Below are 24,708 nucleotides of genomic sequence, written 5' to 3'. Positions count from 1 at the left end.
TGTCAGTGCTGTAGAATGGGTTGAGAATTGGCCTTGTAACTATGGTAACTAGGGTATGGGTTCAAGTCCCAGGTGCGAGGCCATGGTGTTGTAAGGTGCTCAACCAGAACCGCTTCCATGAATTTAAAAAAGTCTTAAAAAATATAGACGAATCGACCCAATCGTACTGAATAACACTATCCGTTTCAACCCTTAATTTGGCACACCCGATTCTACTAATTAGCAGCTCAACGAGATCTCTCGCTGTTGAGTCTCTAGGCGTGCTTTGTAAGAGCGAAGACCCACAGGACGGTAGATCTCCAGCAGCAGGATTGAGCAGCTATGGATAAAGCATATGTGAAATTCTGAATTGCCTGTGGCAGTAACAGACTCCTCTGGATCTTTCAGAGCCTTACTTTGTCAGTGCCGTGGAATGGGGTCCGCACATATACTTCTTCTTCAGAGAGATGGCCATGGAGTTCAACTACCTGGAGAAGGTAAAGAATAAAAAAAATTATTAAAAAAAAAAAAAAAAACACAGAAATCCAACGCTTACAAAAACCAAATTAATAACAAGGTGCCATTATTGAAATGTCAGTATTGCTAATTAGCATATTAGCTCTAATTACTTTTTGTGTGTGTGTGTGTGTGTGTGTGTGTGTGTGTGTGTGTGTTTCTGCAGCTTGCAAGTGCTATAATTTACTAATCACGGAACATAAAAATGGCTTGCGGTTAAATTAGACGCGCAGACACTTAATAAAATTTCTGGCAACGTCTCAGGTTTCAGAGTCAACCAATTTATATGACGGCGAAGCAAAGGACTGATCTGGAAAATTATAAATGAGAATTTGGAAAAGAAATCATGTTTATGCTTGTACTGATAGAACTGCAAGTAGACAGATACAGTCTTGCCAGTGCAGTTGCTCAAAGAAATTATTTCATAGAAATTTTACAACTATTTTATATGTTTCGTGAGTTACTTGCAGTAGTTTATTTTACTGTGATAAATATTTACTGTGAAACCTTGCTTATGATTAAAACATGTTTCAGAATTTTCGTATGTTTGCTATGATCAGAAATGCTTGTGCATTTTAAGTAGACCATCACCGCAGAGAAAGACAGCATACTCATTTGTTGACAACTCACTCATCTTCTTTCTGCGTGTGTTTTCGTGTGTGTCTGTCTGTGTGGTGCGTGTATGTGTGCTTGCGTGTGTGTGTGTGTGTGTGTGCGTGTGTGTGCTTGTATGCCTGCGTGTGCGTGTATGCATGCCTGCGTGTGTGTGTGTGTGTGTATGTGTGCTTGCGTGTGTTTGTATGCTTGCGTGTGTGTGTGTGTATGCGTGTATGCCTGTGTGTGCGTGCATGCGTGCCTGCGCGTGTGTGTATGCTTGCGTGTGTGTATGCGTGCGTGTGTGTATGCGTGCGCTCGCGCAGGTGATGGTGTCGCGGGTGGCGCGCGTGTGTAAGCGGGACCTGGGCGGGTCGCAGCGGGTGCTGGAGAAGCAGTGGACCTCCTTCCTGAAGGCGCGGCTCAACTGCTCCGTGCCGGGCGACTCCCACTTCTACTTCAACCAGCTGCACTCCACCAGCCCCGTCCTGCGCCTGCACGGCCGCGACATCATCCTGGGGGTGTTCTCCACCCCCGCCAACAGGTACGCCCCCCGCTGCGGCACGCTGCTGCTGTCCCACTGTCCTGAGGAGGGGGAGGGGGGTTAGGGTTACTCCACCCGCAGGTACGCGCCACGCCGCCACCATCCCAACATCCAGGGAGGGGGGGGCGGGGTGGGGGGTGCAGGGGGGCGCGGTCGCTGTCCAGGGGGGCTAAGGGATCAGGGGGTGAATGAAGAAGAGAGCGACAGATCGAGACGATGCCACGCTATTAAGAGCTGAGCTGTTTTCTCTTTTTCAAGGAGGACCTGGAAGAAAATGGTTTTTTTGTCCGGAGCTGGGTGAGAGGACAGAGGGATGAGAGAAAAGCGATTTTGGGGGGGATTGAAAGGCCGTGTGCTTTGCAGTGTACGGGGACGGGGTTTGGGCGGAGAAGGACAGAGGGACAGACGATAAGCGGAAAAGGGAACATCGAGAAAGGGAGGGAAGATCTGACAGAAAGGGAGGAGGAAGGGGGGGGAGGAGGAGGAGGAGGAGGAGGAGGAGAGAACAGACAAGAGCTCTTCTCAGCAGAAGACCTGTATGGGGTGGGTGCTGGGTGCTGGGGGGGCGGGTCGGGCTGGGAGACGGGGGTTGGCGGCCGTGGAGACGGAGCGCGTGCGCGGACTGCAGACAGGATTGCTGATGAGGCAGTGGCAGGTCTGCCATGCAGATGAGGCATGTGGATTTATGGCAGGAGAGGCCAGTGCCCTGCAAATGCCATCTCTAATAACATCCTCTGCTCATAATGGGTGCTTTCCAGGGAGAGAGAGGGAGAGAGAGAGAGAGAGAGAGAGAGAGGGGAGAGACAGAGAGAGAGGGGAGAGACAGAGGACAGGGAGCGAGAGAGATAGAGAGAGAGGGGAGAGAGAGCAAGAGAGAGAGAGGCGGGAGAGAGAGGGAGATAGAGAGAGGCGGGAGATGGGAGAGGGGGGAGAGGGAGAGAGACAGAGGACAGGGAGCGAGAGAGATAGAGAGAGAGGGGAGAGAGAGGAAGATAGAGAGAGGCGGGGGAGGGGGAGAGAGAGACAGAGGGTGGGGAGAGAGACAGAGGACAGGGGGAGAGAGAAAGAGAGGGTATATGTATGTGTGTGTACATGCACCACACACACACACACACACACGCGCGCATACGCACACACATAGGCACGTGTATTGGTAAATATGCACATATATCTTCCCCTTCCCCTCAGATTTATGTTATGTAATGGCTTGGCAACACTGTATAATGAGATGTCAGTGAAGCACCTTGAAACTGAAATTAAATTGAAAGAGAGAGAGCAAGAGAGAGAGAGAGAGAGGGGGGAAAGAGTAAAAGAGAAGGGAGTGAGAGAGAGAGGGGGAGAGAGTAAAAGAGAGAGGGAGTGAGAGAGAGAGAGGGAAGAGAGAAAGAGAGAGAGGATAAATTAAACGGAGTAAGAGAGATGGACTCTCCAAAGGGCAGAGGAAGCCCATAATGGGCAGAAATCTTTTGGGCTCCTGTGGGAGTTAATTAACACAAACGCCATTAACGCCATCCAGTCGGCTGCGTCTGATTGGTCAATGCCGGAGGGGTGGTGGGGGTGAAGTGGGGAGGGGAGGGGGGCGGTTACTGTCCCTTCGAAAAACATGGGTTCTGGGAGTCTTCGCGGAGACAACCCAGAATGCTCCTCTCTGGATATCGTGTTGTCCAATCAGAGCGCCAGCTGGGCTGTACCCCTGCAGTGCGGTAAACGGCGTAGGGGCCTTCGCACAACACGCTGCTTTGAGCACTTCCTGTTCGGGGCCGGGGGTGGGGGTTTGGGGGGGGGGTCTGGCCGTGTGACTGCATCCTGCGTGCACGGCGCCCGTACGTAAAACGGTCGGGGTCCCTGGGCTCTCCCATCTGCTGCCCAAATCTGTGGGAGCTGGATCCATTTCTGTCTGATTTACCCCCACCCCCCGCCCACCCCCCTCTCTTTCATCTCGTCTTCCCGCTCAGATTTACGGCGCTTCCACTTCCTGTGCGTACACGGCCACCGAGCATGTTTACGACCCTCGTAACAAAAAAAATAAAAATGTAAAAAAAAATTTAACGGAAAAAAGAACCCGCTGCTCACGGCAACAGCTGTGCCTCTGCCTCTGTTCTTCTGCTCATGGCCGGGCTGTACAAAACACGTTTTTGTTTTTTTTAGTCCTGCTTTTCTTTTTTCTTCTTTCTTTCTTCTTCTTCTTGTTTGACAACACTTCCTGTTCCTGGCCTCGGCGCTTGCGTGGCGGAGATGGCGGCTTCGATTTCGTCTCGGCAGTTCCCGCCTCGACTCTCGCTCGCGGGGCTGATAAGGTACGACGAGCGAGCGCGGACGCTCGCGATCGGCTCGAGCGCGTCGGCGGTCGCGGGTACGAGAGCGGTCACGCTGACCTGGGCGTGGACGCGGGTAGGCGGGCGGGCAGAGGAGGAGGAGGAGGAGGAGGAGGAGGAGGAGAAGGCATCAGGTGGTCCTGAGGCAGGTGCTGGAGGAGGTGCGTAAGACCAGGGGTCTTCATTCCGATCGCCTGTTTTCACTTCTCGCATCCCTTCCTCCCGTCCTTTCCAGACTCCTCAGCTCTATCCAATGGAGGACGTGAGGAAGAGATGCAAGGAAGGGACGCTTCAAGCATCAGCTTGAAGCCACGTCAGTTACAGACGTGACTAATGGGGGAGAGGTGGACCCACAGGTGGATCGTTTACATCTCACGCGTTCCAAAGGAAGTACTTCCAAAAATGATGCCCTTGTGTTTCCTCCCAGGAGCATCCTCTGGGAGCCTCCTCTGTCCTCGTTCCTCCAAGGAGCTTTTAACGGGTTGAAATATCCTTAAAGATGGCGGACCCCGGTCGATTTTCCACGCACGGGTCACGCGAGGATTCGAGGAGACGAAGACGGACAAAATAAGCGATTGGAACAAGAAAGCCTACATCCTCCACTGCTGGGCCACACCTCCAGGGCCTATGATGATAACGAGGGGGGGATGGGGTGCAGCTGGCCCCCGATGAAGGGAGATCGAGAGTGAAAAATGAGAGAGAGAGTGAAAGATTCTGTAGCAAGCTAGCTATGGTCCCCCAGGGAGGGAAATAAGCTGCAGCCTTCCCCCCCCCCCCCTTCCCTGTTCATCAGCCGTCAGTACACCCCCACCACCCCCCTCAGAGGGTCTGTCTCTCGGAGGCTGAAGGGAGCGGAAGAGTGCTGATGGCTGGAGTGGAGCAGCAGGCCGCTGGCACCCCACCCCCGCCCTCTGCCCTCTGCCCTCCGCCCCCTCCCTCCTTCCTCTGACCTGTGCCCCATGCCCTCCTCCCTCTGCCCACTGCCCCCCGCCCTCCTCCTCTGCCCACTGCCCCCGCCCCTCCCTCTGCCCTCCCGCCATCCTTCCTCTGCCCACTGCCCCCGCCCTCCTCCTCTGCCCACTGCCCTCCTCCCTCCTCCCTCTGCCCACTGCCCCGCCCTCCTCCCTCTGCCCACTGCCCCCGCCCTCCCGCTGCCCTCCCCTGCCTCTCCTCTGCCCACTGCCCTCCCCCTCTGCCCACTGCCCCCGCCCTCCTCCCTCTGCCTCCTCCCCGCCCTCTCTCTTCTCCCACTGCCCTGTGCCCCTTGCCCTCCGCCCAGTGGCGGGATGCCAGGCCGCGGCCCTGAGCCGCTACAGGCCTCCTTATGACCCAGGCCAACCAGCCTACAGCCCAGGGTTCGGAAAGGGGCACAGCTGGAGGCTGGGAGGAGGGGGGGGCGCACATAGGCGTGGCCTTGCAGGAGCAGCTGGGGTCAGCTAGCGGCTAAGCCCTGAGCTCCGCGGCGGTCAGATAAGGACCCTTTCACACACACGCGCGCGCGCCCGTCATCGGGCCTCAATCGCGCCTCTGTCCCCGCTCGCCCCGGCGGCGGCGCGGCGGCGGCCCCCCGGCGGGGCGCGAGCGGCTGAATCGCGGGCATTCACATTCATCACACGAAAGGGAGGCCGGGCCGACGCGTCGTTTCCATGGCAATTCCGTTCAGGGCCGCGTGCGCCGCAGCCGCGGCGCGTCCTCGCGGTGTGGCGGGTCAGGAACTCAGACGCGCGGGTGAAACGGGGGGGTGGGGGTTAGGGGGGGGGAGACATAGCTGTGGGATTCTCTCTCACTGTGCTCTCTCCCCAGTGTATAATGGATACACAGCGACAGCACCATCTCTGTGTCTGTATCTGTGCAACCAACAAAATGATCTGCATCAATGTTTGGAAAATATGCAGGGGGAGAGGTGTGGATAGATACCTACAGTTAAGTACTCAAATTACTATTTTAGTTTTGAGTTTTGAGTTTTTTTTGAGTTTTGAGTCAGAAGAATCTAAGCGCTCTATGGTCCATGGTTTTCTTTGTCATATTTTTCACAATCGGATGATTAATTTAAAAAGAGGTGTGAAAGGACGGCTGGAATTGCTTGCACAAGATAATAGACAGGGAGCCAAATGTCTACGAGCAAAAAGTGCTTAATTTTGAATTATTTTTTTAAAGTTAACAAGGTAGCTCAACTGTAGAACAACATGGAGAGCCAAAGTCAGTTGGAATGTGAGGTAGTGTGTTGTCTGTTCAGTGCACAGAGGTGGCTCAGAGCCACTTCTGTGGGAACTTGGCCAGGACACCAAGGTTAACAGGCCTACTCCTTATAAAATTGCCTCGGGGTCTTTCGTTACCGATGTGTGTTAGGCCTGGGTTTAACATCCTGTCCAAAGGGCCGCACCTCCTACAGCACAGTGTCCCCATCACCGTGCTGTAAGCACTGGCTTCAAATTAATTTGGTCCAGGGGGGGGAACAGTGCCCCCTACTGGTCGCCATCGACTCTTCATTGCACACGTATTTAAAATTACCCAATGCAGTTCTCCCATCCCAAGTGCTGAACAAGTGCGTGCCTGCTTAACTTCCGCAGTTTGACAGGAGAAGGGCAGAGGGTGATTGGTGACTGCAGGCTGCTTCTTAGCTGCAGTGGAGTCCTGGTTTTGGGCGGTAATGACATCCCTAGTCGCAGGTAGAATGAATGCAGCGAGGCTTGGCCTGGCTGGTTGACGGACAGGTCAGAACTTCTCTTGCCACTGTGCTGTCAGTCGCCCCCCCCGGAGGAGAACAGCGATCACCTGGCTCCTGGCTTACCTTGTGCGGGCAGGGGGGGGCCTCGATAGCCCGCCAACACCTCCTCCCGAAAAACATCTCGGCCCTCGCCCTGGGGGATTGTGTAACAGCTTGCGCCAGCGGCGTCCAGTGCCCCTGACAGTGCGCTGGCTCCCGGCTCCCAAACGATGTGCGACAGAGTCCCCGCTCAGGACGTGTCTCTTCGCCGGGAGGGGGGGGGGGAGGAGGCAGTCAGGAGGCTCCGAGTCTTCCTTTGACATTCTTTTTCTTTTCCTTTTTCTTTTTTTTTTGGTTGGAAAAAACCATTGCGAAGAAAACTGAAAATCTGTAGTTGTGCAGAGAGAGAAAGAGAGAGAGAGTGAGAGAGAGAGAGAGAGATAAAGAGAGAGAGGGTTCTGTCGTATGCTGCAGAAGGAGTATGGAGAGAAGTGAAGTTGTCAAGCGGAGGAGGTAGGGTAGTACGTTACTCTTTCTCGAGCCCCAGGAGGGGTCCCGTGAAAGCTGTTCTCTGTACTCCGCCCGAGCTTTTTAGTCGATAAATACCTGCCGCCTTTTCGCGGTTAACGCCCGCGAACCGTTTGTTTACGAGCCCCGAGTCGAAGGCCAGGCACGAGCTCCAGCGTTGCATCCAGTTTAATCTTTGCATTTAAATGATTTCCTGTCCCCCCCCCCCCCCGCCACAGCATCCCCGGGTCGGCCGTGTGCGCCTTCGACATGGAGCAGCTGGCCGGAGTCTTCGAGGGGAGGTTCAAAGAGCAGAAGTCCCCCGAATCGATCTGGACCCCCGTCCCGGACGAGGTCATCCCCAAACCCAGGTAAAAAAGGGAACCCAGCGGTTTTTAATATGACCCTTATTTATGAATTAAGCTGGGAGGACATTCTATTTTTATTTTATTTTATTTTTTTTGCATGTGCTCATTTTCTTATTTTGTTTATTTTTCTACTCATCCTTTTTAAAGACTTTAGCACTGCAAACCTTCTGTAGGTCTGTGTTCAATCAGCATTTGAAACAATCCGTGAATTTGACTTATAAGTAAGAGAAAGTTTTGTGTTTGTGAAAGAGAAAAAAATAATCATTGCTTGTAATTGTTAGTTGAAGATAAGGACGAATACTGATTGAATGCCAGCCTTAAGTCTTAACCGAGCTTGCTGTCAGCAAGGCCCTTTTCGTTTTTTTTTATATCACCTTTATTTAACCTGGTGGGTCAGCTGGAATTGGCAACCGGGGAAATCAATGTGGATCGGGAACACAGGGGGATTGGGGGCCCAATGAGGGGGATAATCAGGGGATTATTTCGGGCCATTATTTGTAGGTATTTGGGCCGGGACACTGAGGTTAACACCACTACAATGAGCGCTGTGGGATTTTTAATGGCCGGGTCAGGACCTCTGTTTGTCATCTCATCCAGTGGGGCGGGCGCAGATGAATCGATGTGACATGGAAACAGTGCTAACGTGGTCTTAACTCAGGTCCCTGTACCTCCCACCCTCCCCCCCCCCACCCCCCCCACCCTCCCCACCCTTCTCCCTTCAGGCCAGGCGGCTGTGCCTCCCAGGGCTCCGGGTTCAACTCCTCCAACGCCTTCCCGGACGAGATGCTGAATTTCGTGAAGACGCACCCCCTGATGGACGAGGCCGTACCTTCTTTGGGGCAGAGGCCCTGGATTGTGAGAACAATGGTCAGGTAGGGGTTCATTGCCCTGGTGTGTGAGGGATCAGTCCAATTTTTCGCTGGGCAGTTACAGGCCAACTTCAGCAAAAAAAAAAAAATTTAACAAAATCAATTGAGTTATTTTCTGTCCATCTGTTCACAAAACCATACATGGCAAGAAAAACAACTACCAGACACAATTTGTAGGTAACTTGGATCTCAGTCGGGGAAAGACGTGTGTTTTTCATTTACGAGAAGCATTTGGGAAAACGAGCTGGAGAAGACAAAGGAAAATTTGTGGATCGGTGCCCTGGCCTTTAGTTGCACTTCATAAGATGGGAAGTGAGCCATTGCTTTATGTTTTCCCAGTGACTCATTTTCCCAGAATGCAATGCAGGGTTCATCACTACAGCAGGGAAGAGAGAAAGAAATGCGTTTTTGGGGATTGTAGTTGATTGTGGATTGTGGAGAGAGACACATACAGTCAAATTTGGCCAGTAGTAGTACTGCTGGGTTTCATTCTTCCCCGCTAGTGAGGACTGATTTAACCCTGGGACACCAGGTCAGTTTAATCTCGGACCAATCTGTGGCATTAATTGAGGAATTAACTAGCAGATAGAAAAGAATACCAGCAGTACCACTGGCGTCAGGGGCCGTGTTTAAAAGTATCCTTGCCTTGCATTTCCTTCTGAAAGGGGAGCAACAGAGAACAGTTGCATTTTAGTTTGCTTTAGCTTCAGCGTTATTATCCACAAAAAGAGCACATCCACATACCGTTACATTTGCGCTACGGTAAGAATGAAGTACGGTGCTTTGAGTAAGGATTGAGTATGGTTAGAGTTCACATTGGAGACCTGGGCGCGTTGTGTTTCATCGTGTGTTTGCTCTGGGCCGTCACTGAAATGAGAAACAGGGGGGGCATGGTGGGAGTGGAAAGTGGTAAGCGAAGAGTTTTGTGACGCTCCCTTCCCGGGAATCCCTCCGCTACCGTTGTGTTGGAGGCAGCAGCTGTCTCTGGCCATTCCTGTAATGGGAAGCACCTGAACTGCTGTTGGGTGTGGAGCAAAGCGCTAACAGAACTGGGAGGGGAAAGCGCCCGATCCGACTTAATCCTGTTTCCGTCTGTCTGAGGAGTGTGGAGTGCGTGTGTGTGCGTGTGTGTGTGTGTGTGTGTGTGTGTCTGTGTGTGTGTGTGTGTGCGTCTGTGTGTGTCTGTGTGTCTGTGTGTGTGTGTGTATGTGCGTGCGTGTGTGTGTGTGTGTGTGATGTGCGTTTATGTGTGTGTGTGTGCGTGTGCGTTTATGTGTGTGTTAGTGTGTATGTGGCCAGGGAAGGAATGCCTTTGTGTCTGAGGTCTACAGGCTCAGTCTCTCTCTCTCTCTCTCTCTCTCCTGTGCAGGTACCAGCTGAATAAGATGGTGGTGGACACGGAGGCGGGGCCCTACAGGAACCGCACCGTTCTGTTCCTGGGCTCCAGCCGGGGGACCGTCCTCAAATTCCTCATCGTCCCCAACAGGGACAACACCGTGTCCAACGGCAACGTCTTCCTGGAGGAGCTGGAAGGTTACAACCCTGACAAGTGAGTCTCGCCCCTAATGGGGGGGGACGTGTCAAAGGCGATCTGTAAGGCATGGGCCCTGGTGTGTGTGTGTGTGTGTGTGTGTGTGTGTGACTTTAAGTGCTGCTAACAGATGGGGGCCATTAATTGGTCATTATCTTTCTTCAATGACAATTAATGAACTCCCAGCTCATAAGCAAGAATTTGCTAACCATGGCTTACCATATGGGCAGCTCTGTCCAGTCTATTCGGTGTTGCCAAAAGAGTGGAATCCCAAACCATGTTCTCGTTTCTAATCTTTGCAAGAAGTGGAACAATTTAAATAGTGAAGTTGTGGAGTAAAAAAACTCTGCCTGAGGTAAGCAGGTTTGTTTTAAAATGGACGATGAACGATTGCATTCGCTCCTCCTTAATCAGACGCCGTGTCAGCGGATGAACAGATAGACTGAAATGAAAGGCTACTGAAAAACGAGTGTGGAGGTCCATCGTCATTTATCTTCTGTACCACTAGTGGGGGTGGGGGTGGGGGGGGGGGGTCCCCAAAAAATGGCAGGTAGCCAATCAGCGGGAATGTAGTGTAGCAAATCAGAGAGAAGGGAACAGAGAAACCGGATCACACTCCGAGAGCACACCTTTGTTTAGCCTCTGGGCTCTTTTGGGCCTTACTGTACCTTAGCCGGGTTAGCAAGGTGTGTGGTGACGCAGGGTTACCTGGATCTTAGGGAGATCAGCAGATTTCGACAGGAACAGGCTCCCTGCCGTGGTGAAGCGGAGAATCACCTTGAGAGAAGAGGGTCACTAAAAACCTTCGTCACATGTCTGGGGTTTATTGATGCGACTGGTCACGCCCACAGGGGATTTATATGGAGCTCTCTCTCTCTCTCTCTCTCTCTCCCTCCTTCCTTCCTTTACTCTCTCACTTATCCACTCTTTATCTATCTCTGTGTCTCCTCTGGCTCTCTCTCTCTCTCTCTCTCCCTCCTCCCTTTACTCTCTCACTTATCCACTCTTTATCTATCTCTGTGTCTCCTCTGGCTCTCTCTCTCTCTCCCTCACTTTCAGTTTCAGTTTTTCAAGTTGCTTTGCTTTATTGCCATCACAAATATTTCCATTGAGACAAACAGCATCATACATTTCTAAATTTTTATTAGAATTTGAAAACAAAATGACAAAAAATGTCCCTACAAATGTCCCTGTATGCATGTACATGCAAGATATATTGTTCACAATTAAATGGAAATGAATATATGAATGCATACCAAAAATAAATATGTAATAATAATAATTATGATGATGATGATTATTATTATTATTATTATTATCATTATTATAATAATGACCACCATCATCATCATACTTGTGTATGATGAAATATATACACACACACACACACACACACACACACACATATATATATTTCTTCTCCCTTGCTTCACAAAAGACAAAAGCAGTGGAAGAACTCCTGAAGCTATGCCTTTAACCTTCCCTACTATACCATAAAAAATATGTAGACTTGGCTCTCCTCGTTTTTTGAATGTATGGGTACTGGTCGGGACCTTCAGGCTGGGAGGAGGCGACGGCAGTGATGTTTTCCGGAACAGTCCCTGATTTAAATCCTCGTCTCCCCGAGAATGATTCCCCCCCCCCCCAGGGAGCGCGGTCTCCCATTTATTCACCCTGGAGCGGCCAAGAGCTGTCACATGATCGATCTCGCTAATATCAGACGGGGGAAGTGTGAAGTGTACGTACATCTGCGCGCTTGTGTGTGTGTGTGTGTGTGTGTGTGTGTGTGTGTGAGAGAGAGAGAGTGTGCGCGTGTGTGTGTGAGTGTGAGAGAGTGTGTGTGTAGTGTGTGCGCGCGTGCGTGGTGTGTGCATGCGCTCGCTGTGTGTGAGTGTGCGTGATGTGAGAGAGTGTGTATGTGTCTGTGTGCGAGAGTGTGTGTGTGCGTGTGAGAGAGAGAGTGTGTGTGCATGTGTGTGCGTGTGTGTGTGTGTGTGTGTGCAGGGCAGGTTGGGCGTCTTTCCATTTTTTCTTATGTTCTTTTTTGCTTTGTTCTTAAGACAACCAGAAAAAAAATTATGCTGGTTTTTTAAAAAAAAGGTTTTATTCAAGCTCTTATGTTAGATCCTAATGAAACATAGATTGTTAGATATTCTGAGATATTGCTGAAAATGAGAGGTTTAAGGAACATCATAACCTTTGAGAATACAGAGACCAGGATGCGGTCCATGATTTATATCAAATCTGTTTTTTTGGCTGATAATTAAAGGTACCAGACGCAAGATGGATTTTCCTGTCAGCAAAAATGATGTCTCTGTCATCACGCAAATTTGTGCATGTGAATTATACTCCCGAAAAAAATTCTATTCTCCCAAAATGAGTGGGTGACCTCCAGTGGAGGACTCTGCACAATATCATGGCAACTAAAACGTGGTGACTTTCTTTAGTCAGGGCCTTTCTGTGTGGAGTTTGCATGTTCTTCTCCTGTTTACGTGGGTTTCCTTTGGGTAACCTGGTTTCCTCCCACAGTCCAAAGACACCGCAGGTTAGGCTAATTGGAGAGTTAAAACTGCCCCTGGGTGTGAGTATGTGAGTGAATGGTGTGTGTGCCCTGCGATGGAGTGGCAAACTGTCCAGGGCGTATTCCTGCCTTTCGCCCAATGCATGCTGGGATAGGCTCCAGCCACCTCCCATGAACCTCACCAGGAATGAGCGAATAAGGATAACAGGATGGATAGATGGATGGATGGATGGATGGATGGATGGATGGAGCATAGGCAGTAGGCACTGCTTATGTCTGGTAGAGGAGACTTATTTGTTTTTGTGCGATAGGCCGCAGCCAGTGTTTGATATTCCAGACTAGGACTGGATATGAAGGGGTTTTTTGTTTTGGGGGGCTATGGGGTGGAGGGGAGGGAAGGACTTCTCAAAAAATCACTTTTCGTTTTGGAGCACGGAAATGTATGCTGATTAATTCGGCTTTGGACGAGCCGGGGCAAGCTAAACGCGGAGTTCTGAAGGCACATCTGGGATCGGGCAGCGCAGCGCTCAGCGTTAGCGTGTGCCTGATGGGAACAGCGATTCGGTCTTGCGTCAAGTCAGAGCTGGCGACGTCAAAATATAAAAATTGAATCATAACCTCGTTCGGTTCCAGGGAAAACAGGCAATGAATTTGGCTCTTTGAAAGCAGACGCTGGCCTGTCAGAGGATTGGATGTGGGAGCGTCGAACAGAAAATGACGCTTCCTGTTTCCGAGTTCATTTCGGTGATTCATTTGACTTTTCTCTTCGCTTATCTCCGCAAGCAGCGTATCATATATTTTTAAGGTTTAGGTTAAGGTTAACGCAAAAGTGTCAAAATATCTGTCTTCCTCCAATACTGTGACTGTTTACTTAAAATGCCAATCAGTAACTAAAATAGCTAGGCATGTACATAATGATGGCAGTAAAATACAAGATGCAAGGTACGGTAAGATAGAAGCAAATACATGAACACATAGACTAGATGTATTATATTTCCTAAATAGTAGAGATCTGTTGTTTCTTTTTTTTTATCTCTCTCTCTCTCTCTCTCACTCTGCATAACTGTAGTGTATTCCTCAGAATGGCTCTCACTCTCTTCTCTTCTTTAAAGAATGTATTGCAATTAGCAATTCAGTGTTCAGAAATTGTGTTATTGAAGGACTTTTCATATTTTTGTGCACTTGAGCACCCATTAGCTGAACCGAGAGCCCTGCGGCTCACTTATGAATGATAAAAGCCAATAAAAGTTATTTCGGATAACAAAAGTTATCCCCCCCCCCCCCACACACTTCTTAAAATTCCGGAGTTTCTTCAGAACCGGAAGGTATGCAGTGCTGTACGTGATGAAATTACAACATTTCGTGGAATTTTGAGGCCTTCCAGAGAGGAAATCAATATTATCTATTGAATTACAGACAGTAGCTAGGTCATGAACGAAGGTCGGTACTGTATAAACTGTACCTGGGATGGGAATAGGCTTGAGGTGTCAGTCAGGGACCGTGTGTAAATATCTCTTAAGTCTGTGCTTGTCTTTATGTGCGGGGAGGGCTAAGGGACCGTGTGTAAATGTCTCTGAGTCTGTGTTTGTCTTTAGGTGTGGGGAAGATTAAGGGACTGTGTGTAAATGTCTTTAGATGCAGGGAAGACTAAGGGATTATGTGTAAATATCTCTGGGCCTGTGCTTGTCTTTAGGTGCAGAGAAGACTAAGGGATCGTGTGTAAATGTCTCTGAGTCTGTGTTTGTCTTCAGGTGTGGGGAAGACTAAGGGACCGTGTGTAAATGTCTCTGGGCCTGTTTTGTCTTCAGGTGTGGGGAAGGCTAAGGGACCGTGTGTAAATGTCTCTGCGTGTGTTTTGCCTTAAGGTACGGGGAAGACTAAGGGATCGTGTGTAAATGTCTTTAGGTGTGGGAAAGACTAAGGGACCGTGTGTAAATGTCTCCGTGCGTGTTTCTGTCTTTAGGTACGGGGAGGACTAAGGGACCGTGTGTAAATATCTCCACGGCGTGTTTTTTGTCCTTAGGTGCGGGCAGAGCACTCCCCAGGCTCGGCAGCTGCTGTCCCTGGTTTTGGACCGGCCCAGCCACACCCTGCTGCTGGCCTTCCCGTCCTGCGTGGTGCGCGTGCCCGTCGCTCGCTGCCAGCTCTTCTCCGGCTGCATGAAGTGAGTCTCCGCGACGCTACCCCTCACCATCGCACCGGCCAATCACAACGCTTCCTGCCTCGCTGGCCAATCACGACTCCGCCTGCCAGTTTATTTTATTCAAGCACTGTGACTATGCCAGGACAGTGTCAACATATCATCCAACAGTATAAGTGATGGCTGTGTGTATTTTCCAAAGACAATTCTGCTGTGTTTACGCAAACACGATACACAGTGCATTGTATTCCTATGGTGTTTTTTTTATCGGTAGTGCCAGAAAAACGTTATGTTTGGCCCACAATGCACCATTCTGGCTCCCTTAAAGAAGAACACTAATTACATTTGGCTCAAATGGCACCACTAGACTCCCTGCATTTCCATAAACTCTTCCGTATCCAAAAACCTACGCTTCTTCCCTAAACTTCACCCCTGCACTGCTCCTTGTTGCTCGTCAGTAGTGAGCATCATGCCTGTATCAGACTCACTGGTGAATCTGCACTGCTTGTAATGTGTGTCGGAGATCAGGCAGGTCAGACGCGCGTCTAACGCGTGTCGCGTCCGTGCGCTTTCAGGAACTGCATCGCGTCCCGGGACCCGTACTGCGGGTGGACTCGAGGGAGCACCTGCTCGTTCCTCCGGCCCGGGACAAGGTGAGACGCACCTGGGGACAGGTGGGGATCCGCCACTGGGGGTTCCCTGATTCGTTCTTTCTGCATTGGGGGGTGGGGTTGTTTCTGCTGCAATGCTTTTAATATTAACATAGGAACATCACGAGCCATAATTGTGTGTGTGTGTCTGTGTGTGTGAGTGTGTGTTAATGTGTGTGTGTGTGTGTGTGTGTATGTGCGTGCTTCTGTGTGTGCGTGTGTGCATGTGTGTGTACGTGAGTGCGCGCGTGTGTGTGCGCGCGTGCATGTGCGTGCGTGTGTGTGTGAGTGTGCGTGTTCTTCCCTGCTCCTGCTGAACGTTTCCAGTCTTCTGGCAGTTCCTCTCGGAGTTTCGACATGCGCTAATAAAACGGAACTACGGCGAGCACATTAAATTATGCCCGCGGGCGCGGTGTCGGTTACAGCGTGGGCCCGAGAACGACGCCTTTCCTACAAGACCACCTGACATCCTCTCGGTTACACAGTTTGGAGCACTGATGTTGATCCACATTTGATTTAGCAAGCGTTGCTCAACCCTCCGGATCAATTCGGCATCGAGCGGCTTTTTGGATAAATTGCATTTACGAAACCGGGAAGAAAAAAAACGTCCGCTAACTCGAAATAATATGCCGTAAAAAAAAACCTATCGTACGTAATAGACGACACTGGAAAATAAATGACCAGTCTCCAGCCTGGCAGATTTTATTAAGTTTACCCTCTTCTTTTTTTTCCCCCCTTCCCTCCTCTCAGAGAGTCTCAATACTTTTCCTGTTTGTTTTTGTGATGCTGCCATTGCAGCGGAGCCTGAAGCCATCGTCTAACCCCCCCGGGGACTACTGACAGAGCCCTTAAGCTCTTAAACATTCTTTTTGTCTGTGTTTACACCGGGAATAAAAAGCACTTCATCCCAGTAAACTGCGTCTTGTAAACAAAAAACTTTTCTCGTAACAAGGTATACAAGCCGACGTGCACCCCTGTGCTGCCAGTATCCTGGGGCACTGCCAGCGTCTGGATTACGTCTCAGAGAAGGGAGACATGTTTTAGCCAAATACAAAAAACCCCGTTCCTTATTGTCGCTGGCTTCGCTTCAAGGCTAAGTGCCGTGCGTTTGTTCAGTTAGTACAGGGCTTTAACGAGAACAAGGTTAATGACGAAGAAGATTATCGGGGCTGGTTTTCACGCTCGGAGGTAGAAATAACTCAAATGAAGCACCTCGTTTCTATTTTTGTAGGTTCAGTCGCGCGCTCTTTAGCATATCTTTGACTTTACTCTACTCCACCGATAACTCGAAGGGGATCGGCTCGAGCGATAAAATGCGTCGTACGTGCCGTTGTCTTCCGGAACGTAACCGCGAGACAGTTGACTTGCATTACATTACATTGCATTGCATTGCATTGCATTGCATTTATTCGGCAGACGCTTTTATCCAAAGCGACGTACAAAAAGTGCACTTCGTGGTCATTGGAACAACTACAGAACACAGGTTCGATAAGATACAATACTTAATTTGTACAGCTATTTCTAGCCAAGAACGCGGTTTAGTTGCGGTGGGCGCTGTCATTGGCAGTACGGACGCTGCCCGTCGCTGCTCCGCTGAGAGAGGGGCTGTCTCTTGCTCCCGCGTGCTGGATGGGTTGTCACGGTGACTGTCACGGTTGCTAGACGAGGGTTTTTTTTCGTTGTAACGGTCCGTTGATGAGCAGCGCGTTGCTGTGTTTGCTGTTTTTTCTTCCTCTGACCGCTTCCTCTCTCTCCGGTTGCTCCGCACGCAGGTTGCCGTTCGAGCAGGACGTGGAGCACGGGAACACCTCTCACCTGGGGGACTGCGACGGTAAGCGCCCGCTCTCCTCGGTCTCGCACAATTCCCGCCAATTTCATTTCTGTCCACTGTAGGGGACATGGGTCTCTGGTCTTAATCCCAAGAACCATACTTTTTTTTTTTTTTTTTAATGGATTCTGAAAGGTTTGTCTTTATAGGGAAACCCTTTTCGGGTCTTTATGGAACCTTTTATGGTTCCCAGATTGAACCGTTTTTCCCTGCCAAAGTACCCTTGAGCTAGAAAGGGTTCCTCTATGGAGACACAGGGGAACCTATTGGAACCCATTCTCCCAAGAGCGACATTCTACTGTAGTGAAGCCCACGTTCGATAAAAAATGAAATGAATGACATTTTTGGAAAATATTTATACTAACAAACATGTCACCCAAGACATATACTTAATCTTTTTTTTCCTGCTGGGTTCCAGGAGACTATGGCAAATCGATGAAGTTATTAAACATGAGTATAATCACTATCATCTGCGGTCTCTATCGCTCTGTGCATTGATACGCATACATGCAAGGTTCAGGCAGTTCCATTTCAGCCACGTGCACATGCGCCGGCTATATATCCCCTGGTATTCAATATGCCCTTTGCCACACCGTGAATGCAGTATTGATTTTGTATTAGGAGGGGCGGGGGTGGAGGTTGGAGGGGGCAGGGGGTGGGGGCTGGGTGAGGGGCGGGACGGGACGTGCTCTTCACAGATAATCACGAGGGGGGGGTTGGGGGGGGGGCATTACATCCACGCTCCTGCGAGCCATTCTTCGGTTCAGCACTTCAGAAGAAGAAAGAAGAGAGGGGGAAATAAATAATAAATAAAAAAGAATCGCGGAGAATTAGGTCAGCCTTTGGTTTGGTTGCTGTGGCCCACGCAGAGCTGCGAGTTCAAACCCCGGGTGTCATTAATTCACATTCGCATCCCCCCCCCCCCTCGGGGCCAAAGCAGGAAGATGTACCCGCAGCGCGACAACAAAAATACACTCAGACAAAACCGAAAAAGAAGCGTCGCTCCGGGGGGCTCGGAACGACGACAAACGACAAGCGACAAAAATACACACACGCTGCTGCCGCGTGCGAAAGAGCGATCTGTAGTGTACCGAATTATGTACCGAATTATGCAGTGCGTTTGAATGCATTCTCCAGAGAACCTAGCAGAAAAAAAAGTTTGTGTGTTTTAATTTTTTTTTTTTTTTTACATAATGTAAGTGTCTCGGATTACAAAAAATATATATAAAACGTTGCAGTGAAAATGTTTTCAAAAATATTTTTTCTCTTATTTTTATTGAATGTCCCGTGTTGCTATAGATTTGAGATTAAGACCAGAGACCTATGTCCCCTCCAGGGGACGAAAAGGAATTTGACATGTCATGACAACATATTGTCATTTATGCTAAATGATATATTCTGTTGCTTATGTTCTGATTTATCATAATGGGTAAAACAGCAAAATCGGTGTAGTTAGCCATATATTTTTATATATTATTCAGTATCTGGACACCCCTTGGTCTGGGGCTGTTTTTCGTGGTTTGGGCTAGGCCCCTAGGCTCCAGTGAAGGCTAATCTTAATGCAGCATACAGTCACATTCTAGACTATTATGTGCTTCCTAAACAGGAAGGCCCTTTCCTGTTTCAGCATGACAATGCCCCCGGGCACGCAGCGAGGTCCATATAGAAGTGGTTTTTGTCGAGAACAGTGTGTACAAACTTGACTGGCCTGCGCAGAGCCCTGTCCTCAACCCCAGTCCAACACCTTTGGGATCAATTGGAAAGCCGACCGCGAGCCAGGCCTAATTGCCCAATCAGTGCACGACCTCACATATGCTCTTTTGGCTGAATGGAAGCAAATCCCTGCAGCAACACTCCCAACATCTGGTATAAAGCCTTCCCAGCAGAGCAGAGGTTATTATAAGCAGCAGAGGGTGGACCAGCTCCATATTAATGCCCGTAAATTAGTGTGAGACGTTGGATGTCAGGTGTCCGCATACTTTTGGCCACGCGGTGTGTATATTTGTGTTGCGCGAGCGTATGGCTGTTTCATTGTAACAGCTCAGATACGTACACAGTAGCTCAGAATGTCGGCATCCCCTTGTGGAAGTTTTCCGCGAGCATTTCACCGATCGCCTCATTTTTTAACAGTCTAATTTTACAGTTTTTTTTTTATTTGCGGGACATAAACGGGATGATTGCCGAGCGATTGTAGATCTCTGTTAATTTTTATTGGCCGCTTATTTCAAATTCGTTCGCGAAAGCGTCCTTTGTGTTTTGGTTAGCGGACCGGCCGCTATGCGATAATTGTTTTTCGATTTAAAATAATTCCAGTGAAGTGATCACCCTGAGCCTCCCCTCGCGTCGGAAGGCAATTTGGATGTAGATACACTTTGAGCGGACGAAAAAAAAAAACAGTGGCTGTATTGAGGGCAGGGTCTTCGGCTAATAACCACAATTTTTTTTTTTTTTACAAAGCTAATTTGCACAAAGATAAAAATGTAGTGTTCAAATCCGGCTAAATGAGCAGGGTTTTTTTTTTTTTTTTTTTAATCAGTGTGGTCGCATCACAAAATGAGCACCGTCTTAAAAATGCCCGGGCTGGCTCTGCAAACCACAGGCTGTTTTCCGTCTACCCATAGCGGCCTGTGGTTTACTATCCCTCAGATCCGGGCTGTGTTAGGCTCTGTATCCGGGCTGTATTAGGCTCTGTATCCGGGCTGTATTAGGCATATTGTGCAGGGGGGGGGGCTGTGCTGGCTTTGTTTAAGAAGGAGGAGCTTCGTCTCGTCTCCACGTCTCCACGTACGCCGGCGTCTTGTCGCCCGAGGCGAGGCCTGTGGAGATGGGCTCTGGGGCAGCAACGTGCGGAATCGGGGAGATATATTTTTAATATTCAGCTTCACACTCGCAACTTATTTTTTTAATGAAACAATCCCTCCCCCTCCTTCTCTGGTTCCTCTGCCCTGCAGCATCACCCACCCCCCACCCCCCAAAAATATCCTCCACCTCCCCAGCACCACCTCCTCTTCACAGCCACATCCAGCTGCACCTCCCAGCACCTCCCTCAGACCCTCTCCCATATCTTTTATATATTTGACAATTCCAGACAACCCTTGACAGCTGACAATGAAGTAGGTCCTCTGTCTCTCTCTTTCTCTCTCTCTGACTCTCTCTCCCTCTCTCTCTCTTTCTATCCCTCTCCCTCCCTCCCTCTCTCTCTCTCTTACTGTCATTAGCTTAAGTGGGAGATAGATGGGCGTCAGAAATCTGTGTGTCTCCTTAGCCTGAGAAGAGAAGTGTGCAGAAGAAAAAATCGAGGTGGAATCGATTTTCAGTTTTTAGACTGAGGACCCCAGGCTCAATGGTGATGGAGTAAATGAGTGGGGGTTTGGGGGGCAGATCTGGTCTCGGAATGGGACAAGGGCCCTGAAGAGGTGTCCCGTAACCGCCACTGATCCCCAATCCCAAATGCGTGACTTACACGGGCCACTGGATCAACCCCCCCACCCCCCCAGCCAGCCCCCCTTTACTGTGAGAGACCAACACGAGGAGGTGTGTGTGACACGATGGGACGGGGGGGGGGTGTCCCATCGTCTCACCGTCCCTCCATCTCGGGAGCTCTCAGAATGATCAAGTCTGACCCTAACTTTAGAATGGGGTGGTGGGGGGGGGGGTGCTTGGTGAGTGCGACGCTGTCACCTGCGTTTTGTTCGCGGGCTCGTAGATCTTAATTAGCGCGGCGAGCGGTGTGGCCTGATCCTCCTCCTCCTCCTCCTCTGATGTGTCAGGCTCTTTCCCGATCCTGGCCTCCCTCCTCCCTCCCCCCCCCCCCCAGCGCTCGGCTCGATCAAAGCCGGGGCGGGGGAAACATCAGACGCTTTCATTGAAGTGACCTCGGGAGAGCCGCGCGCCGTTGCCGAGGGAGACGGATGCCGGAGCGTCGTATCGAACCCCCCCACCCCCCCACACCCATCTCACCCCCCCCGGTCGCGGTGAGGGAGCGCTTAAACATCCAACCACGAAAACCAGCCGCGGTTCGGTAAATTAACGCTGCTGTGGCTTCAGACCGCAGCCACAACATTAAGTGTGTGTGTGTGTGTGTGTGTGTGTGTGTGTGTGTGTGTGTGTGTGTGTGAGTGATGAATCTCTTCTCCGCTCCCTTTTACTTCGCTGAACCCTTTACCCCTCTAATGGTCGGCCCAGCGATGCCCGGGGCCACATTACGACTCACGGATACCGCAGATCTCCAGGCCTGCTTTCAGCCGAACCGGCACGTCTCCCAGCCTGCAACACATCTGCCCGGCTGAACCTCACAATTCACAAACTGTGGTGGTGCGGCCAGTAAAAAGAAAATGTATTTTTAAAGGTTTTTGGGATACTTTTTTACGCTTTTTTCTATTGTTTTTCCCTTGGTGTGCCAATTTGCTGGTCAAGTGCGTTGCAGTGGGCTCTGCTGGCCTGCGGGGGGAGCAGCGGTAGGCCTGGAGCCTTCTCCGTGGCCATTACCGAAAACACGCCTCGTTACGAATTGCACTCTGTCTTTTTTCACCGTTTCTTTTTCCCGGGACTTGGCTTCGCGGAGAGGGTGTCAGTCATTCGCTCTCTTCAGCTGTGAGCGCCGAGCCCTGGCGCTCGCCGATGTTTTTCTCTCGCAGTTCCGTTCGTTTCGCCGTCGGAACCCCTTGACCCGGAAGAGAAATGAGTGACGGGTTTTGACACGACGGGGGGGAATGAAAATGTGCTGTCTGCGCGCGAGGAAGGGGGGGGGCGGGGGCGTGAGCGTGAGCTGTCCCGTGAGCGTCTGACGTTCGGCGCGTGGGGCGCCTCCTGCCCGACGAGATCCAGGCGCCCCGAAACTCGGGCACCCCCACCCCCCACCCCGCCCCCAACGCAGATCAGGAGCGACGGCGGGAGTCTGTTTTACTGGAGCGCCTCGTCATCCACGGCAGCGTAGTTAAACCGGCGTCGGACGGGCCGGATGGCGTCGCCGCTGGAGAGAAGAGCCGCCCGCCGCCGCCTCGTCGTCCGTGCAATTGGGCCTCAGGCCCGTACCCGGCCGGAGTGGGATTTAAACGGCGTTCCGAACCGGCGGCGTTCCCCAGGCAGGAGCGATATCAACCGAACCCCTCGCTCGCCTCGCTCGCCCGCCCGCACGGTCTGTAGCGTTCGGCCCGAGTGGAAAGGAAAAGAAAGCACTCCAGTCGTAATGACATACCTTGCCGCCGCCGCCGCCGCCGCTCGCCGCAGATGGAAGCAATTAAGGTGCTGTGAAAACATTCCCCGAAGTGGAAGCCCCGTGTTTTGACTGGGAGAACAGCGGGCTGCAATCTCAGCTTAATTGAGGTCCGTCGACACATCGGGGGAAGTGGTAACAAAAAAAAAAGAAATAATAAAAAACCTGCTGCAGCGTTAGCGACCGCACCGGAATTCAATCAATACGGCCCAGCCGCTGCGTTTTAGCTTTCAGAGAGAGAAATGCGAGCGGACTCCGAATATTCACGTTCTAACGTGTTACCCACGAGGAGCCGCCCAAGCCCCTGAGGAGGGAGGTGGTTTTTTTTTTTTGGGAGGTTTTTTTATTTGTATTTTTTTAATAATCGACCGCAGAAGTCTCCTTTGCATGAAAGCTCAGGGCCAAAACCGCCTCGTCTCACGGGCCCCGAAAAAAAACGTTCCCCCCTGTCGCCGTTAGAGGGAGAGGGGGGGCGAGGAGGTGCCTCTGGCTGCCCAGCTTGCGCTCCACGCCGAATTCCACCGCCCCTCTTTCCCGGCACGCACGGGGAGGGAGGGGGGGGGAGGGAGGGGAACGCCAGGCGGGACGGGGGAGAAGACATGAGGAGGTTCAGCTGTGACCTGCCCTGGAGCGGCTGACCGAGCACCTTTGAAGATAAGGCCTTGGGTCTGCTCTGGGAGTCGGAGTGGGGGGGAATCGGGGTGGAGTGTTGGGGGGGGGGGGGGGGGGGGGTCTCATTTCGCGAGCAGCCGGGACGAGCAAAAATTCTCCCCAAATAAATGTAATCCATAAACCAGAAACGGCGGCGGCGGCGGGGGGGAGGGGGGGGGGACTGGCTTGGCGGCTTTGCAGGTGGCAGGGGAAGAAAAGATCTCAGAAGGAGTTCTTTTAACTGGAGGAGGGTGTGTACGGTCCCTGCTGGACTCGTAAAGCTGATGTAGCACCGGTACGTGCTGTGTGCGCGACCCGCACTGAGACGGGACGGGCGACCCGTGTGACATATGAAATATCTGCACGCGTGTGCGTGTTTAACAGACAGGTATGTGAGTTACTGCGCGCCCTAGGGTGTGGGAATGTTCTGAGGGGAATGCGGAACTCCAGTAGGACCCCCTTTCTCTAACCCCCCCCCCCTCTACTGATGGGGTGATGGGAACGTGAACCAATAATGTTTCTTCAGCCGGGACGGGGCCGGGAGATTTAGGGGAAGGCACAGCAGTCACAGGGAACCCCAACCTCCCCCCCCCCCCCCGAGAGCGCACATGGGGGGACCCTGCCCCAGTCCAAATGCACAGCACCCTGGACCCCGGGCCAAACAGACCGCGCCCCAGTCCAAACGGACCGTGTCAGCACGACGTGTAAATGCCTGAGAAGTCGGTCCACATGTGTTGACTTACACTGCGGGGAGAACTCCAGCCTCTGGCGCTCCTGATGGTATTTACACTGAAGGGGCGAAGGGAGGGGGGGTGTGGGTGTGGCGGGGTGGGAAGGGGGGGGGGGTGGCGGCGGGGTGGGGAGGAGGGCTGGCAGGGTGGCGTAAATTCCACCGTGGTGAAATAGCAAACCCACCAGGAAGCGGAGGTTTATAGAACGCAGCGGTGTGTCGTGATGAAAATCACCTGCGTGTTCCACGCCCCAGCGGCCCTGTCGGACCCCTTTTTAGGGGCTGAGGTGGTCCTGTCCCACCCGCGGGGCCAGTCGCCGTCACCGGGACTTCGATCCGGCGATCGCCTAGGCAACGGCTCAAATGGCGGCCGCTGTAGCGCACGGGCCCCTGGACAGGGGAGAAGACATGAGGAGGTTCAGCTGTGACCTGCCCTGGAGCGGCTGACCGAGCACCTTTGAAGATAAGGCCTTGGGTCTGCTCTGGGAGTCGGAGTGGGGGAATCGGGTGGAGGTTGGGGGGGGGGGGGCGGGGGTCTCATTTCGCGAGCAGCCGGGACGAGCAAAAAAATCTCCCCAAATAAATGTAATCCATAAACCAGAAACGGCGGCGGCGGCGGGGGGGAGGGGGGGGGGACTGGCTTGGCGGCTTTGCAGGTGGCAGGGGAAGAAAAGATCTCAGAAGGAGTTCTTTTAACTGGAGGAGGGTAGCGCACGGGCCCCTGGGGGCCCTAATAAAGCAGCGCCGTGAATCATCTCACAGCGGGAGGGCGCAAGATTTGAGGGGCTATGTGAGGAATGCCCTCGTAGGCACAGAGAGAGAGAGGGAGAGAGAGAGAGAGGGGGAGAGAGATAGAGGGCGAAGGAGAGATAGAGAGAGAGAGAGAGAGAGAGAGAGGGAGAGGCAGATAGAGAGAGAGGGAGAGAGTGTCAGAGAGAGAGAGAGGGAGGGAGAGGGAGAGACAGAGAGAGACAGCGAGAGAGAGAGAGTGCCTCTCTGTACTGCTCTGGCGGTAACGGTGCGGTTGGGACTTTTCATTACCT

General features: G+C 51.5%; 1 protein-coding gene across 5 annotated transcripts in view; it reads left to right on the top strand.

Annotated features, from left to right (window-relative positions):
- The window catches only part of sema6bb (sema domain, transmembrane domain (TM), and cytoplasmic domain, (semaphorin) 6Bb), a 103,058-nt gene that overhangs the window by 65,758 nt on the left and 12,592 nt on the right, over positions 1-24,708 (top strand). For all 5 annotated transcript variants that reach the window (XM_064330386.1, XM_064330388.1, XM_064330385.1 and 2 more), the window contains exons 9-16: positions 388-476; positions 1,416-1,633; positions 7,402-7,533; positions 8,253-8,402; positions 9,769-9,948; positions 14,475-14,615; positions 15,167-15,244; positions 17,014-17,072. In XM_064330386.1, the coding sequence (XP_064186456.1) occupies positions 388-476; positions 1,416-1,633; positions 7,402-7,533; positions 8,253-8,402; positions 9,769-9,948; positions 14,475-14,615; positions 15,167-15,244; positions 17,014-17,072 (1,047 nt within the window). The remainder of the gene's footprint in view (positions 1-387; positions 477-1,415; positions 1,634-7,401; positions 7,534-8,252; positions 8,403-9,768; positions 9,949-14,474; positions 14,616-15,166; positions 15,245-17,013; positions 17,073-24,708) is intronic.

The sequence above is a fragment of the Anguilla rostrata genome, chromosome 4, assembly GCF_018555375.3.
Source record: "Anguilla rostrata isolate EN2019 chromosome 4, ASM1855537v3, whole genome shotgun sequence".
NCBI lineage: Eukaryota > Metazoa > Chordata > Actinopteri > Anguilliformes > Anguillidae > Anguilla > Anguilla rostrata.
Note: the sequence above shows the minus strand (reverse complement) of the source record. Positions and strands in the feature narration are given on the sequence as shown.